We start from the raw sequence: 18,596 nt of genomic DNA on the forward strand, positions 1-18,596 counted from the left end.
ACTTTTTTTTAAGCTGTAAATTTCGTTTGATAAAGGCTTTCGAACTTTTTTTCTTCTTTTTTTTTTAAATCTATTTATTTTTATTTATGTTTTTAAATTTTATTATTTTTTTTGCAAAAAAAAAATAAAAAGTTAGGGTCGGGGCTAATTTTAGGGTAGGTCGGGTTACGCCAATCAAACAATTTTTTTAGGCCTAAATAGTGTCCCACACAAACAGTGTAAAGTCTGATTTGTGAATGCAATGCTTTGTATATTCAAAACAAATTTTACAATTTTGGAAACTTCAACAGGGAAGTGCGAATAAATTACACCACAAAAATTAATGCTGAATGATGTTGACAGGATCAGGAGTTGAAACTTTCAGTCATATAAACTAGATGTGCATGTACCATTGGGTAGTAAAATTTGTGATTGTGTGCATTTATTCCTGGGCATTTATTGTGTCAAGCTTGAACGAGCTTTAGTTAACTGTATTGCATTCAGTAATATTTCGAATACCAATACTGATTTACTAGTATATATCATTTCAGGCATATAATATTAACATGGTATCTAGTACTAAACATGAGTACTGACATATGAGGAGTTTACTTGATTGCAATGGCTGGACATTCAGATGCAGTACCTTTTGTGGATTTAGAGGGTTTGTATTATTTTCAGATGTGTATTATTAAACATTTATTTTAGGTCCATAATGTGATGTGTATACTTGATAATAATGTCATTAAGAAGTACTGGTTATATACAGCTGTACTATCCATAGTAGCTGTCAAGTTGCATAGGCCTAAATGATTCCTGGATTGACTCGGGGTTTAATTCATAAAAAATATCTAGGACCCCATTTAGACTAGGGAAAAGTCGTAATCAACATTGACTTTTTTGAAGTTGAATTCAGGTCTAAACAGGTATAGTCGTTGTTCAAGTACGACTGAAGTCAAGTTCAAAAGTGATTGTTCAACAACCCGGAATGCTCCTGAGGTTCATTATGTCAAATTCAATTTGACCTTGTTGTAGTTGAAGTGCAACTTTTTCTGATCTAAATAGTCAAATTGAATTATACATTTTCATGTGTGTCGCTCGGACGTGGAGAGGTGAATTTCCGGTTTGTGCGCAATTCGTCTGGGCGCATAGTGTGCACCCAGTCTGAGTCTGTGTGGGTAGAATGGGGGTCATAAAAATTTTAAAAAATAGGGGGTCATACAAAAATTTAGCCCTTGATAGGGGTCATTAAAAATTAACTCCATTCATTGATATATTCATGACCCCCCTTCCAAAGGAAATGACAGTCCCCTTGAAATCCATAGTACCTCTTATAGAAGACATGACTTCAATCTTCCACACATGGAGTGTGAATTTCAAATAGGGTTACCTGAATGGGTGATTCCATTTGAAATCTACACCCCCTGTGTGGGAGATTCAGGTCATGTCTCCCATAAAGGGTGTATGGATTTCAACTGGAATATATATAGCCTTCATCAATTCATCACAATGGGGTAGAATGAAAGTTTACCAACTCCGCCATGTTTGTGTGTCACTCATGAACGCCACCTAATGTACTTCCTGATTACTTTGCTATGCACCCAGCAAACATTGATTCAATATGCATGGTTTTTGCATTCTGCATGCAACACATTGTGTCAAAAATACACTTGCCGATAAATACCTGAGATATATGTGCCCCCCCGGTCAATTTTGTTTACTTGTATGTTTAGAAAATATATATCATTAGCTTTTAAATAGTATATCATTTGACTTCAAACGATATCTAGAAGCGGGGTTATGGTTTGTTGAACTTTGCTCCTTCAACAAAATGGTACCTTATTTCAGTTCTACATGTGTCTCTTTTTCCACATCGCTGGTAATAAATATTTAACAGTCATAATTGGCGGTCATTTTAAATCATCCCCAAGTCAACGAGGTTCAGGAATGTCCTTTCAATTTTGTTTTAACCAACAATTAAAATTGTTGGTTATACATACATAGACAAAATACAATGCTTTACCCACCACTTGAACAGGATTTAGCCAAAGCAAACAAAGACTAGAGCTATTTAAGAATTCTATAGACATAGGTATAGAAGCTTATTATCCTCTTCAAAAATAGGATTATTGATTGGTTTAAAAGATGTTTGACTGGCACTATCAAAATGAGATAGATGTCGCGCCAACTTGAGGTACCAATGAATACAGCCTTCGTGCACATTTTACACTGCAGCTCAGAATTCGCTGTTGTAGTGCATGTTAGTAACCATTGGTTACTGCTCCAAGCCTGGAGTCATACACCTGTTCCGAATTTTGATATTTCATAGGCTTTGTGCTGTGATCATTTCGATCAGTGGTTCGTTATAAAGAAAGTGTGAGCCAGTTGACCTAGCAACAGTCAAATTCTAACATGCACTACTAACATGCGTTCGGTCACATATTAAGTGACCTCCATGAGGTACAAACCAAGATAGCAGATTTTCCATAGCGTTACATATGGTGCAGTTTTGAGTCAGTAATCTTTAAGTATCATCACCAATTTGAATCATCACCAATTGTATGATTTTCTTCTTATAGTATGGCCGAATGACGATAATGATATCAATGTAAGTTGTTGCCAGGGGGATCTGGGATTTGGTAGTTAGGATTTTCATGCTTGAACAAAAATATAAAAGTATGCAGTAAAAGTGGACAATAAATATCAACTGCTCAGTGCCAGAAGTGGGTAAGTCGCTGCCAGCCCTCGAATTAAGGATCTGAAGAGCCCGGGCTGAAGAGGCACGGCAACTTTTTTAGGGCAAGTTGATAATTGCCTTGGATTTTCACTGAAAAGGCAAGGCAGCACAGCAGTTTGTAATATTTCAAGAGGGCATCATGGCAACTGTTGAAAATTTGAGAAGGGCACCAAGGCAATTTCTCAAGAGTGAAGAAAACACACACTAACATAGATAGATGATTTTATAATGAAGGGGCAGGGCTGGGGCACCGACGGCAACTTCATTCAAGGGCACGGCAAGTGACTGCCTTGGGTAAAGGACATATATTGAGGGCATTACGGCAGTGGGGATGGGCACCCACGGCAAAATGCCATGGGTGCCGTGGGTTAATTCGAGGGCTGGTCGCTGCCAATGTGTAGCTGCCAAGTGTAGATTGTACAATATATACTGTATGTAAATTGCCAAATGCTCACAAGGCAGCTATTGTGCTTTACCCATTTCTGGCACTGAGCAGTCATTATATATGTTAAGGGAATCAAACCTGGTCTCTAAAATTCCTGGTGTTGAATTTGCAGAAGTATGGTAGAACTTGCTCTGTGCCAATGGGACCGTGATAGGACATTACAAAGGCCGCTTTATGGCCATGTGCGCATCACACGCACACACACCATTGAGGAATAATTTGTATTGCCCTTTTTGACCGACCCTAAAATTAGAAAAAATAGGGTCACATTTTTTTTTCATATTTGAATTTTTATATTTGGTATAAAATACACAAAATGTTATAAAAAATGTTTTGCCTGTTTGTAATTCGTATTGCACAGCTCTGATACATTAACAAACAAGCCTAAGAAACCCTATAAATCATTGTTTACCATAGTATTTTGTGGTGAACTTGCATTTGTTGATATTGTATTTGGCAAAAAAAAGTAGACCGAGCGACCCTGACTTTGGTTGGAGTTCTGAGGGCAATAAAATTATTTTTTAAGCCGAAAGTCTCAGAAAAGACTTTTTTATAAATGTAAAAAATCTGCTTAAGTCCGAAAATTTAGTACCATGAAAGTTCACCTTGCGGTTCTTGTTCAAGCATGTGACCCGTCCAACCAAACCCCACGACACCTATATTAAGATTGGTCACAGATTTGCATGTGTACTGGTAGCTCTAGCTTACTTCTGTGCAGATGCTTAAGATTTTGTTGCATATAATTTTCTGCTCTGTAGAATCTTAGTTCATAGTAGGTAGGGGAAATAGCATATTCAAGGGGTGGCTGTCACCTGTGGGAAGTCTTGAGTGGTCATAGTTTTTAAAGTAATTAAGGGGTGGGGTATGGACATTTGCACATGATCAAAAAAATAAGAATTTGATTAGTCGAAAGAATATTTTTTGAAATATGTAATAAAATGTAAATGTACAAAATTGTGTTTTTAATCAAAAATACCAAAAAAGCACTTTTGTGACTCAAAATCTTGCTATCAAATTACTTGTACCTGTTTAACTTTGGCATCTTTTTAATGACACCAATCGCATCATGATCATGTTTTGTTATAGAAAGTTAAAAAATTATTGAAGTATGTAAAGGTCGTGACCGATTTGGACGCCATCTTAGATTTAGAGGTGACAGAAGTAAATGCGAAGCAATACACCAAACAATTATTGTGTCATATGCAATAAGCAAACGATTTAAGGAGGTGTACTTAGTTTGTACGCAGAGTGCACTGGAACTGTACAATTTTGAGGTTTGCACCTTCGATTAACCCCCTGGACAGTACTGGTCATCTAACAGCATTTCTGGTTGATAACTTGAAATGTGCATTTCAATTGCCAATTATGACTAGACTTTAAACTATTTATGGTCAAACTTGCATTTGCAGATGATCTTATTAATACCCTCCTTGATTGGTTCAAATTTGGACACAATATTAATTTTGGCCAATCGGCAGGTAGTTCTCATAGGGTTAATCACCTGTTGTTGATTTGTGAGTCTCAAGTCATACTAAGTGTCACAAAATGTGGACCAGTGTAACATTAAAAATGTAACACTTTGACTTTGACCCGTAAAAATTGAATTTGGGCTTATTTGTGAACACTGTGGTGTCAATCATTGCTTCTGCCCTGCTTTTCAGAGGGGGCAGGCAAGGAGGACACGGCAACTTTCAAGGGGGAACTTGATGGAAATAGGCTTAAAAAGTACAAAAAAGGCATACCGCTCATTCTACAAAATCCGGTGCCAATAGCCTTTTTTCCATTCTTTGGTCCACAAACACTTTGTCGAGCATTTAGGGCATCAAATATGTTGTTTTTCTGGTAGAACTCAACGAGATCTACACGGACATATATAGTTTTCCATACTTTAAATGCTTTCTTCAGCCTGATTAACCCTTGCAAAGGCTCAAAAATCGCTAAAAATGCGTTTCCACTGCACAAGTGTCACACCTAACCCTGAATATTTTCTTTGAATAAATGCGATTTCTTTACATATTTGTTTTGATTTTTAATTAGATAACGCACCATCATATTGTTTATCAACATTATTTTTTTGTGATTAAAACTTCTTTGTGTAATTCTAAAATAAATTGCACTTTCCACAAAAACGCTGTGAGCTACGTTACCCCTTTTTAACACATGTTATTGGAAAGAAGTAAAACAGAGATATCAATGTAATTTGCGGTTTTTGGAAGGAAACACTCATAGGTTTTTAAAAATCACAGTAAAAATCGTGATGCTGTAGCATTTTTGGCATAGAAAGAAATGTTGTAAACATTGAAATTTCGACCGACCATGTTAAGATTGGTGAGCTATGTTACCAGGATTCTATAGTATGCACTTGTATTACATGCACTTCCTAATAATATGTGAAAGCTACCAGTGGTCGAACCCCATTTATATTAGAATTAACCGACATAACGCTCTAACGTTCATAAATCACATAAAAACATTAAAACCAGTGAACTACGTTACTGTGAGCTATGTTACACACTCATTTACGCATCTTCAAAACTTCTATGAAATGGTGAAATCTGTTTTACATTTCACTCAAGTGATCTTTAGTTTGCTTTTTATGACCTTGGATTGAGTAAAACCAGCCCATTTTGTAGTCAGTAACGTAGCTCACATTACATTGAGTGTTAGTGTTAAAAAACATCATGACTTCCTGAAAGAAAAATATGCAAGTAGTGTTGGCAATTTTTTACATCTGAAAGTAGTGATACATTTACTCTTAAAAATCACAAAAAACAGGTCTTTTTGAACAACTTTTATTTTTCAATTTTTATAGTGGATTGGCACCGGATTTTGTAGAATGAGCGATACACATCTTAAATATCAGGTCAGCCAGCATCTGAGGAGGAAGACTTCTCACAGGGTCCATTTGTCACCCCTTGGCTACGCCATTACAATAATCTGTATTTACAAATGAGTGACATTTATTCAAATTTTTAAACACAATAATCACACAGCAATTACTATCTTTAGAGTAGGGTTGTTTTTTTGTCAAATGGGTGTAAAATTTCTATTTTTGCTTCAAGTAAGACGAAACTGTGACCTGCTACCACAAAATGAGAATAAAGTTGCAAGTTGGTAGTTTTCGAGACATTCTGGCTGACTGAGTTGATGTTCTTTGTTCAAGCCAGTAGTATGTCCTTTGAGAATGTCCCTTGCATAGTTCCCCCATTAACAAAGGGCATACTACTTGCTTGAACAGGTGCACAGCAAACATAGAACATCAACTCAGCAGCCAGGATGTCTCGAAACTACCAACTTGCGACTTTATGCTCATTTCGTAATAACAGATCACAAATACGCTATTTGATAAAACAGTGAGCACTGAAATTTGGTATGAATCTTTTGCATCACTTTGCTTCAATAACCATAAATCTTTGCAAATTGTGACGTAAAATTAACGCTTGTTTATTTATTTTTTGCATGTAAACAATGGTCCCATACAGACCTTCGAATACAAACTCGTAGTCCAGTGCATTCATATGTAAGTATCGATACCTGAAATTACATATACCGTATTCATTCCAATAAGCACCCAGGGCGCTTAACAAAGTCATTTTGGGTAGGGCACTTATTTTTTACCTCGTTTACCCAATTTTTTCTTTCATAAGAGGTGTTTATTAGAGACAAATTTATGTATGTTATAAAAGGGTCCTGAGACGTTCTAGTAGCTTTTCTGATGCAGAAAATGTATTGCAAGTTTACGCAGGACTTGTAGTCCTGCAGCTATTTCACTGTATCGACATCTATCTGCCACTTCACCATTAATGGTACCCTTTAGCAAATTGAAAATACCCTGGGTGAATGCTTATTGGAGCATGGCCGCTTATTGGAACAAATACGGTATATACTCCAGACGCTAATGATAAGCATATTTCAATACACACCTGAGATGTTGTCATTTGACGTCACGCCGATCTGCGCATCGTTTAGCGAACATTGTTACTGCCAGTGGCGGCACCAGGAATTTTTTTTTGGGTGGGTATAGTGAATTTCAGGGGGGGGGCAAAATCTACCAATTTTGCGCAAAATTGACATAAAAGTGGAAATTTACGTAATTTTAGGGTTTTGCCTCAAAGGGGGGGCAAGAAAAATATTTGGGGGTAATGCCCCCCTTCCCCCCACCCGTAGCGCTGCCACTGGTTACTGCGCATAGGAAGTCAGTGTGACGTCAAATGATGACATCTCAGGTGTACTCGCAAAGGCTTATGGGATTTACCGAAAAGGTCAGTTAACAAATAAAAATATATTCAATTATAATTTAAATGCACAAATTCTGGAAGAAAACAAACTTTCAGGAATTTCAAAATTTGAAAAAGTCAATTCACACTTCTAAACTGGTTTAAATCATAAGCAGGCATAACCAGTGGGGTCAGGTCAGATGCCCCCCCTTCATCCGATTGGAACCCCCAAATGAGTTGACCGTTTTTACATGCTTCAATGGAGAATCAGAATTTTTACTCTCCATTTGGCCCTTTGGCAGATTTCTTCCCAGCTGCCACCCAGAATTGCACAAATTTACAATCCAAGACAAAATGTGTGATCACCCAAGGTGTTTTTGAAGATTCAAATGACCTCACAGTCACCATGAATTCACTTATGATACATGTTGATTTGTAACGTAGAGGTTGAACCAATACCTATTCCCCAATTCCTCCCCCTTTCCCTCCAGCCAATTTTGGGTACTTCCACAACATCAGAAACAAAATTCAAAATTCAACATTGATAAGGAAAGGGGGATCAATTACAAAGCATATGCTAAAAGTGATCCAACAGTTTTGTCCCGGATTGTAGGTACACCACTGGAAAAATAATGTTATTATATTATTATCAATTTAGACAAATGGAACAGACACAGGGGGTTCCACCACAGAGTCGCATGAAAAGGACCAATTCTTAAGCGACGGACAAAGACGTATCAACTACATCATCGCCTACAACACAGCAAAGGAGGATGAAGAAGACACCATCGTCAGGAGGAAGGAGAGATGGGAGTTTCTGGAAAACCTGAAAGGAAAGGGACTGGAATTGGAGCCCGAGTTGCAGCAGGTTGAAGAACTTGAGGAGATTGAGGTAAGTCAGGTTGAAATGGATTAGACTTCAAGGTCGGTATGCACAAAACAAGTTAGACCAGGTCTAACGCTAGACCTGGTCTAACTATTGAGGTTAGACTTAGGGAGGGATCACTTTAATCTTTTCTTTCCCTCAAGTTTACTCCTAGCAAAGTGCAAAAGTTAATTAACTGCAGCCATATAATATTAAGCTACATATGTATAATTTGCCTGTAACAGGATATACAATAATGTAACATCGGTACCTCGCGGTTAGGCTACAAGTAGGAGTACACTAGGATGTATATAATAATACTCTGCAACAATAAGAAGGCGGAAACTGTGCATTTACTATTGCTATATCTTGGTTATTTATTAGGGGATATTTCACATAGACTGGTGGACTATGGGGAAATCTTATATGTACTGGCTCGAAGGGAGGCGGGTGTATACCATTTGTCGGCCCTGTATCCTTCCCGGGAGAACCTCCGTAATATTAGCCTAGTAGGTCTTTCGGTACTGGTTCTCCTGTTCGAGGGACTGGATACTGTGTAGACTGTGGTATTCGACCGCCTCCGGAGCTGGGCTTGACTGTACTTCAGTTGAGATGCAACCGTGATTGCATGCTAGTTGGTAATTTCTGTATATACTTTTGTGGACCCATTGCGCAAGCGCGGAATGACATACTTATTATCCCAAACTACTAGATACATTGCTCTTGTGATTGGTCTATTGACCAAAGTATTTCTCCGGTAGTTTGTAATAATAAGCAGGTCATGTTTCTGCAAGTTGCCATAGGAACGAAGTTAACTAATATTGACCCTTAAATGCATTGCACTCTTTACTTGACCGTGCATCATAATATTGTGCTTAACCATGTTAAGTATACTACCATTGCCTGGGCGTTACAATAATATAGAAGGTATGTAAATATCAAAAAGTTCCTTCTCCGTATGACTAATCTCCATAATTAGACCAGGTTTAAAGTTAGAACTTGTTTTGTGCATACGGACCAACAGTCCAGACTCAGCCATGTTTGTATATCGCTCATAGGGCAAAATAGCTTTGATTTGAAGTGCATGCTTGTTAAATGTTCTGTGTGTAACTATAGCTTTCTGCAGAGAACTTCAGCGGTTTGCCAATTTGGCGCAGTTTATGGCATATACGGAAGCGTGCTTTTGATTAGCTAATTGAATCACGTCATCATCACAGCGGCACCTCATTCGCTGGTCAAGCTGTGTAGCAACGTGTGACATAGTTCTTTTTACGCAATAATCAGACAGAGCAGACAAACACCGCTGAAGTAATTTGCTGAATGGTATAGTGCCAATAATGCCTGCTAAGTCGCAAGTTATCATTTGATTTGGAGCTTTTGCCAATAAATACCAGAGATACACTATTTTGGTCCCTATGTGTGACAAACCAATGTGGTAGATTTACCATAGCATTGCACACTGAGCTATTTGGAGTCTGTACTCTTTGGTCCATATGCACAAAACAAGTTAGACCAGGTCTAACTTTAGACCATGGAGATTAGTCTTACGGAGAAGGAACTTTTTGGAATTTACATACCTTATTCTATTATTATAGGTCCTGTGAAGGAAAGATACATGTAGCTTAATGTTAGATGAACTTGTAGACTTTGCTAGGAGTAAAGGAGGAAAAGAAAAGAGTAAAAGGATCCCTCCCTAATTCTAACCTCAATAGTTAGAGCAGGTCTAATGTTAGACCTAGTCTAACTTGTTTTGTGCACAATGACCTTGAAGTCAAATCTCTTTGATCAAGTGTCACTATACTATTTTTCACCCTGATGTGGCAGTGATGTCAGTGGGCATTTCATTGGGCGCAGCTTCAAATTGCTAGCGTTCGCTCAAAACGCAGACATACACATGCACGTGCTTAAAGACGCCGCATAAATGCACGTGTGAAAAAGCTGCCTCAGCGTGTTGACGTCACTGCCACATCAGGGTGCAAAATGGTATACATGAAGAATCATACTGTTGTATCAGTCAAGAAATTCACACACCTTTTAGAAGTTTTATCCTCAGTGCAAAAGACTGCTTTCTAAAATGTTGGCACATTTCTGGACTTGTACAACAAAATTCTTCACATTTTGTTTGGATTTTGTAGTACGAGTCGCTTTTTAGATATTTTGTTCTCCATGGGGAAAACTGCAGATGAAAACTGCTTCTGCAGTAATGTCTACAAAATGGGTGTTTACAAGGTGAGTGCAACGTACCTCCATGACTGTTACAACCACAGACCAAAGTATTCTACTACACTAACAGACCCTGTATCAACAGGTAAAGTCCCCATGTATTGTATGCTGTGAATTTGTGCATATTCATGAGGGTTGATTATTCGATCGTGCCGTGTCTAACAATCACACCAGCGTTGCGTGTATATGCGATTGAGTGTTGCGTGCCTTCGCGATTGACCGTAAAAATATGTGGTAAGTGCATAGCAGTTTTGCCTGCTGCATTTCATGAAACAATCGGCTTTCATTATAGGGTGATGCTGAAACTCGTTTGCAGTCTGTTATCTTCTTCGTCCATGGTTACAACAAACTTCTCCACAATATGTCTACAGAAAGGGTGATTTTATTTCAAGAGTTGCCGCAGTGTTTCAAATCAAGAGCCTGTGGCAGCACCACACATTTTGTTCGCAAGAGGGGAAAATTTAATTTAAAGGGACAAAAATCTGTCAAATTGTCAAAAATTTGGCAATTTTTTCATGTAATTTTCTGTTTTTTGGTAAGGGGTGGAGGTTTGGAACAGGGTGGAGGTTTGGAACCCATGCCCACCCTTGCCACAACAATTTAAAAAACACTTCAGTTAAAGTGGCTGTACAGATTGTAACAAAATAATTTATACAAACATGTCACCTATTGCTTGTATTGAGTTTTAATTAGTCATCAAGGTAATTTCTTTAGCTACTACATAAGTTTTGTTTCAATAAAATCGGTGGTTTACAAGCGAAGATATGGCCAATTTGTGTAAAGTCCTAAAATAGCTTTGGCCACTTTCGTGTCTTTGTGTAGCAAAGATGACTAAATTGAGTTGAATCATGAACCATCTGGTCGGTGCTCTTAAGATTGGAAATTTTAAACAATAAGGCATTTGAAGGTTGGCATTTTAATTTATAAATATCATATAGTTTATTATGTGAAATTGTCAGGTTTTGTTTTGGGCCTCGGTATTTTTCCTCGGGAGCTACCGCTCCCTCAGAAAAATACCTCAGCCCAAAACAAAACCCTCCGATTTCACACAATGAACTCAAAATAGATGGTGCGCAGTTATTATTGTCTAAATCACCCTTTTTATGTCTCCTATTCAGAATTACAATATATTTGGATGGCATTTTGTAAATCATATGTCATCAGTCTGATCTAGGCTGGCCCGTATGCAGGATTCTTTTTTGGGGGGTACATATTTTGAAAAAGCAGACCTTTTTTCCCAAGGAGCAATTTTGTGAAAAGTGGATCTGCTTCTCAAGAATTTGACCTTTTTGACTAAAAACACGTCAAAACCAGTTTTTTGGGTGTTTTTTGTTTTTTGTTCGCTGCTATACACTGCCAAATTGGGATTTTTGTGGGGACTTTTTTGACACTTCGCAAATTTGGGGGTGATAAAAATTGGCTGAAAAAAGAATGAACCGTTTAGGGGTCTTTTAGAGCTGAAATGATCAAAATCAAGGGTCTTTTAGTACTCTATTTTGGTCAAATTCACAGGTTTTTCGGAGCTGCATAGTCCAACCAAAAATGGGGGTCTTTTCTGGGGAGCATACCCATTACGGTCAGTTGTGTTAAGTGCTCCCCACTCCCAGTAACATGAAAGGTACTGAGAGAATTGTTGACAGCTGAATGAGTTGCACTCTTATTAGGGGGCTATTATTTTCTTCGAAAGGGGGATCCCAAATATATGGGGGTCATAATTTTTTGGAAAGAAAAATGGGGGGGGGGTTATAAAATTTTAGATGACCAAAATGTAGGGAGTCACAAGATGACCACAGATAGTGTGTTTATTTTATTCAAAAAGACTGATTTCAATACAATTTTAGCCTGTTTAAAGGGTAAGGTGTATCGGTGGTGGTGGTCATAAAATGTTTGTTGTTGAAATAGGGGGGTCGCAATTTAATTGATGACAACTTTTTGTAAATTTGGGACCCCCTTCCGAAGAAAATGATAGCCCCCTTATATACAGTAGTGCGCTGAATGGAATTACAATGGATTACAAAAAATCACAAAAAAGCCCATGATATTGGTATCTTGAGGTCATCTTTGGACTATAATTTCAACCATGGCTCTCAAAGCAGTCAGGTATTTATGGTTCTACAGAATTAAACATCCACCTGAATCATTCGCTGTGACAAATTGTTTTCCTTGTAAAATCCCTCCAAATCCAGCAATGTCATCTTTAGTCAGATCATCACATGACATTGATTCCACCCCTAAAAGTTCTTGACTGAGGATTCGTAACACGGCTGGATCTTTAGGCTTCTTTGGGTCAATCTTCTCATTGTCCTGCCTGTAGTACAGACATACCAATATGGGCAAATCAGATTCAATGTGCATTGGGCTCAAATCATAATCACAGGTGTATGTTGTGACAGAATAATGGCGTACATCTGGCTTAACACGTACAAAGGACAGATCATTTGGATTGGGCCACTCTGGTTGAGGTGGTTGTGTGTATTCTAGAGATACTATGTTAACTCCAAGGCCCCTATTTACATTTCCTGTAACAGATGACGACGAGCGAAGATATGGATCATATTCATGACCCGTGTAGTTTTCGTATTTTGTTGAAATGCATTTAAAACCAAAGCCTGCGCCTTGGTGATCTTGATAGTCATGCCAAAAGCGTTTCCAAAATCCAAGGTATTCTTCCATTCTTTTTCTGTATTCAGCAAGACGGCTATTTATTTCATCAGCATCTGATATAAGGTCACGTTCTATACAATGTGAAACAATTAGTGCAGTCAAGTAGTATATGTATCGAATAGATATGTTGCAGTACGTTGTCACAGCGTTTGGGATATCTGCTTGGTCAGGACCTCCTTTCTTGAGCTTCTCACCAAGTTTCTTGCGATCTTCGTTTCCAACAGGTGCAAATCAATAAGCTACCTTTCCAGCTAATGTGGTCATTTGATTCAATATGGTGTAAAGATTGCGTGGGAGTGGAGTCACTGTCTGATTAGGCTGAGTTCACATAGAAGTCTACGGTATACGCTATTAGCTATACGAAATACGCTCATTCGATCAGGCTGAGTTCATATAGGAGTATACTATGTGAACTCAGCCTGATCGAATGAGCGTATTTCATATAGCTTAATAGCTTAGTATGTCAGTTACCCATTTTCTTCGTCTTATCAAATGCTTGTAACTTTACTTCTTGAGGTCACATTGCATTCAATGAGGTGTCATAATGTGCAGAATTAGATAGTGCATCTATTAAAAAATGAATTTGCCCACATATGGTTTAGGTTTTTAAAATTTGGACGGTATACGCTGCACTAAAATCGAACACGCGATTCCCACTATACTATACTATACTATACGCAGGTATACGGCCTTTTCGAATAGCTCTTATGTGACCCGGTACTGTGAAATTACCTTGCTCGATTTACTCTATACGCATGCACCTGCAAAACGTGCATCGTATTCCCGAATAGTATACTTCTATGCGATCGTAGCCTTATGGGACCCGGTACTATGAAATTGCCTTGCTCGATTGAACTATATACGCGTGCACCTGTAAAACGTGCACCGTATACCCGAATAGTATACTTCTATGTGAACGCAGCCTTATGGGTGACATGTTGTTCAAGATATCTGTTGATGTAGTTCATTGAAAGAGTATCACATAAACCCTGAAACTCCCTCTTATCTTCCTCATCTCTAAAATGAAGAAGCTCTCCATGTACCACTTTTGCAAAAGCAGAAGTTCCATCTGTACAATCTTTGGTGTTAGCGAGTAGATCCAGGAAAATTGTGAAAACTGCACTCACAATGGTACCAACTGGCCCACCAGTAGCTAACCCAGTGGCAACGGTCATCAAACCTAGAGCTCCTCTAAGCTGATCTATCGGATCATCTGAAGTCAGCTTACCTAGACAATCTGTAGTCTTTTGAATGGCATCTCCAACAGTTTCTAATTGATCTTCTGTTTCCTGGCTTCCAGGATGTCCCTTCTGTTCTTCAATGTAGTATGCAACATGCGTCAACTGTTCCTTCATGGATTTAGTATCACCATGAACTTGGTTTAGTTTGTCTACCACGTCATTGAGAACCCTGTCGTCCTCTGCAGTTGGCCTGGAATCAGCTCCACTCATTGTGGCTTCCTACAAGTATAAATTTTACACTTGGCATTAGTATGAAATTTTGTTTAGATTCAAGCAAAACTTTTCATTGAGCATGTTGGAGCCTTCATTGTAATACTGGGACGTCATTGCACTCAAAAATTTCGGTGTCCGGGAAATTTGAATATCGCATGTTGAGAGATGGATGTTTTCATTTGTTTTTATGATCACTATGAGTTTGTTTTAAATAAAACCATGTGATTTGATTAAAGGATAATGTTGTGATTGCCGGAGTCATCCTTTAACATTATATTTAAATTGCTAAAAGTAATTGGACCATAAAATGAGGCCAGAATTTCCCCTGAGAATTTTAAACAGCATGCATGGTCTTAAAACACCTTTTTGTTTTATATTGCTAGGATTGTGCAATAATTAGCCTATGTGTACCCCTGGGGTGGTGAATTCTTTGGCTCACCTTTGACGTGCCAAAAAACCTTTGATCCGCCAAAAAACCTTTGCCAAATGTACGTTTTTAGGACATATTTAAATATAGGAATGGTGCCCAAAACCCTGGTGGGTTCAGTTTGTATTTAAAGGTAGGACGTATGACCGTTCCAGGATTTGAAAATGGCCCCTTGGCCATTTACAGCAATTTTACCCCCTATTTTGCGCAAAATCAAGGAAAATTTGCCTGCAAATACCTCCCCTATTTTTATCATTTTGAGGACGCATTTTCATTTCACCCCCTTATCACGAGGAATCAAGGACATTTTTCCGAAATAGATACCCCTATTTTACCATTTCAAGGACGCTTTTGAATTTTCCCCCTATTTCACGGGGAAATGAGGACAATAACGAAAACTGTAGCGGTAAAACGCAGATGAAAGTCCTAGAAATACACCCTATTTTTCATTTTTTTTACAATTTTGCTCCAAAACACCCCTAATTTGAACAATCGCAAACAATTTTGTCCTCGAAAATTCCGCGGACATTGCTTGAAAAGTACCCCTAATTGGTACCATCATGCGTACACATTGTCAGTGAAGACTGAACCCACAGGCCCAAAACATCTGTGCCAAAATAGCTCCCCCTTTGATCTGCCAAAAATCACTTGACCCCCCTTCAACCTGCCAAAAAATGCTTGCCCCCCCCCTTCCTCTTTGGCGTGCCAAAAAACTTTGCCCCCCTATAATTCACCACCCCTGGGGTATACACATAATTATTGCATGGCCCCTTATTGCTACAACTATACTTAGGCAGTTCTTTTACCATATACTCTGAGCATATTTTAGAAAGTAACCTTTTGATTATAGTCCAGATGCAATGATGGCTGTTAAGTTCTGTATGAGACTGAGGGGTGGTGCAATAATTATGTGTACCCCCGGTTTGGTGAATTATAGGGGGGCAAAGATTTTCTGGAAGGCCAAAAGGGGGCAAGCATTTTTGGCAGTCGAAGGGGGGGGGCCAAGTGATTTTGGCAGGTTGAAAGGGGGGGCCAAGCATTTTTTTTGGCACAGATATTTTGGGCACCATTTCTATATTACACCCTAAAAAGGTGTAAGAAAACACATTCAAATATGCAAAATTTCCTGCTCGCTGCACTCGCACTATATACATGATAAGACAATAGGCCCTATACGGTAAGTTTTTAAATTCAGGTTCCCCAAAATCTTGCATGTGTAAGGGGGGGCAAATAATTTTTGACACGTCAAGAGGGGGGGCAAAGATATTTTGGCACGGCCAAAGGGTGGGGGGCAAGCAATTTTTGGTGGAAAATTCACCACCCTAGGGTTACACATAATTATTATTGCACAGCCCCTGACTTTAACTTTAAGTTCAAGTTCAACTCCAGTGAATTTTGCCTAAGGGTAGCTAGCACACAGTAGATATCTTGGTGTAGGTGATACGTCAGAAAGAAGTCAATAACTCAGTATACATGCAAGTACTATTGCACAGTAGTTACACTGAACCCGAACAGAGTGTATTATGCCAAAGATATAATACAAATGCCAAATCATATCAGTAGTACATAATGAGCTATTATGGCGTAGTTACACCAGATAAAATCATAAGATGGAAAAGGAATAAAGGTCACACTTAAAATGGCAGGTTGCCAGGTTGTTAAAAGACAGCCCAAATAGACCATCACAAAATCCCCTTTCTTCATAAATTAAAATTAGTATCATTTCGTATTCAGGTGCACCTTTTCATAATTATAAACAAACTGACAGTGGCGTAGCGTCATAGGGGCACGGGAGGCATATGCCCCCCAATCGATTGCAAAATTTAGAAAATCCCCTAGAAAAATTGCCAAAAAAAAAAAGGCTTTGGCCCCCAATCAGACCCAGTTCCCCCAATCATGGTCGGTGCCCCCCTTATGATGACCCACACTACGCCATTGAAAGCTGATAAATGCCATTTTCAAACTTTTTGAGTTATGGCCACCAAAGTCTGCCCTATAGTATAATGCTTTAAATGTACACCCTACTTAAGAAATGATCAAAAGTAACACATGTTCTTTATATTTGACCAGTTATATTATATTTGCCAATATTTCAAATTGAGGAAAAATTGATATATCGGTTTTTGGATCTAACTCTTCATTTCAACTACTACTAGTATTTGCTATATCAGAATGGTGTCAAAATGTGCATGTGTATGTGTCAGAAATGCATTAATTAGTGTAACTTCTTAATTATTCATGCAAGGTACATTTTGGAATGAAAATTAGTCAAGGAATCTAAATATGAACACAGATTTGGTGTAAAATAACCAATTTTGGAGAAAATTCACACACAAAAATGTTGCCTTAAATTTTTGTAAACATACTATTCAAAAAAAAAAAAAAAGATTAGCTTTTGTGTGCAATCCATTCCAGGAATTTTTTTCATCTTTTGGATATGGGCCTTATATTTTGAATTATTGACCAAATAAGGCCAATATTTGGGACTAAAATGTCTCTTTTTGGCCACAAATTGTAAAAGTTCACAAATCTGTATTTGTATTTAAATTCTTTGACTACTTTCCTTTCCAAAAATGTATACATTCATATATCTTGCATAAAGAATAAATTAAGAAGTTACAACACTTTTAATTAATGCATGTCTGAGAGTGCACAGTCACCTAAAGTTATGTTCTGGTTGAAGAAATCCAAATCCATGTGTGCATACTCAACATTGAGTATATCTGTACCTGCAAAAATCAAAACAAAGATCAAAACAATATTGGATATTACAAACACAGTTCGGTTGAGGCTGTTAATCTTGATTCAAAACAAAAGAGTGACAAAACTATTTTTATTTTTATTAAATAATATTGTAGACATACTTTTCAAGAATCTAAAAATATTTTGAGCTGAAAGTGTCATTCTGTGTTTAAATGTCTTGGACCCTTTCCAAAAAACAAACACAACTAACACTGCTAAAGGAGGAGAGATGTGTTTTCTTATTTTCAGAATGAAGCTGGTGGTAAGACAATCTTCATCAAGATCCATGTACCATGGGATACTATGCTACATTTTGCAGAAGTCTTGAAATTCAAAAAACCTGTTGACGTAAGTATCAGATTATGTTCTTTACTTCCACGGTCATGAGCAAAACATGTTGGGACACTTGATGCATTTCATGTATGTGACATGATCAAGGGGAAAGATTCGGATGTTGCTAATATTGTTTTTGAGATATTGGCAAAAACAGTGTTTAAATTCTTTTGTTTTATATTGTTTTCAGCCATTGATAAATTGCTCATAACTTGGTAACCAGATATCAGATTTTGATGGGGTGTGCATCAAAATGTAGCATTTGTCAACTGCCAGAAAATGAAAAAAACTTCTAATTGAAAATTGCTGACATGTGACTCATTTCCCCTTGATCATGTAATAAGTCATATCCTCCCTCCCCTGGCTCTGGGGAGCTAAAAGTTCCACTTTTGTGATTTTTTCTTCACAAAAGGGCTGATTTTATCCCTTAAAGTGGACCTTATGTGAATTTTACCTATAAATGTTTTTAAAAGAAAAAAGTGGACTCTCTTTATAGATTGGCATTTTGGG

General features: G+C 37.9%; 2 protein-coding genes across 3 annotated transcripts in view; one reads left to right on the forward strand and one right to left on the reverse strand.

Moving 5' to 3' along the window:
- The first annotated feature begins 568 nt into the window (after positions 1–568).
- Positions 569–18,596, forward strand: part of LOC140139809 (anoctamin-4-like) — a 63,172-nt gene continuing 45,144 nt past the window's right edge. Inside the window, exons 1-4 of one of the 2 annotated variants that reach the window (XM_072161542.1) lie at positions 569–643; positions 6,644–6,681; positions 8,037–8,270; positions 18,003–18,101. In XM_072161542.1, the coding sequence (XP_072017643.1) occupies positions 601–643; positions 6,644–6,681; positions 8,037–8,270; positions 18,003–18,101 (414 nt within the window). In that variant the 5' untranslated portion in view covers positions 569–600. Of the gene's footprint in view, positions 644–2,558; positions 2,588–6,643; positions 6,682–8,036; positions 8,271–18,002; positions 18,102–18,596 lie in introns of both variants that reach the window. The other variant, XM_072161543.1, reaches the window with a different exon arrangement.
- Positions 13,790–16,630, reverse strand: LOC140139357 (uncharacterized). Its single transcript, XM_072161133.1, has 2 exons — positions 16,512–16,630; positions 13,790–14,590 (listed from the first exon to the last, which is right to left on the reverse strand). Exon 2 carries the CDS (start codon positions 14,579–14,581, stop codon positions 14,039–14,041), a length of 543 nt encoding a protein of 180 aa, XP_072017234.1. The 5' UTR covers positions 14,582–14,590; positions 16,512–16,630; the 3' UTR covers positions 13,790–14,038.

The sequence above is a fragment of the Amphiura filiformis genome, chromosome 18, assembly GCF_039555335.1.
Source record: "Amphiura filiformis chromosome 18, Afil_fr2py, whole genome shotgun sequence".
Lineage (NCBI taxonomy): Eukaryota > Metazoa > Echinodermata > Ophiuroidea > Amphilepidida > Amphiuridae > Amphiura > Amphiura filiformis.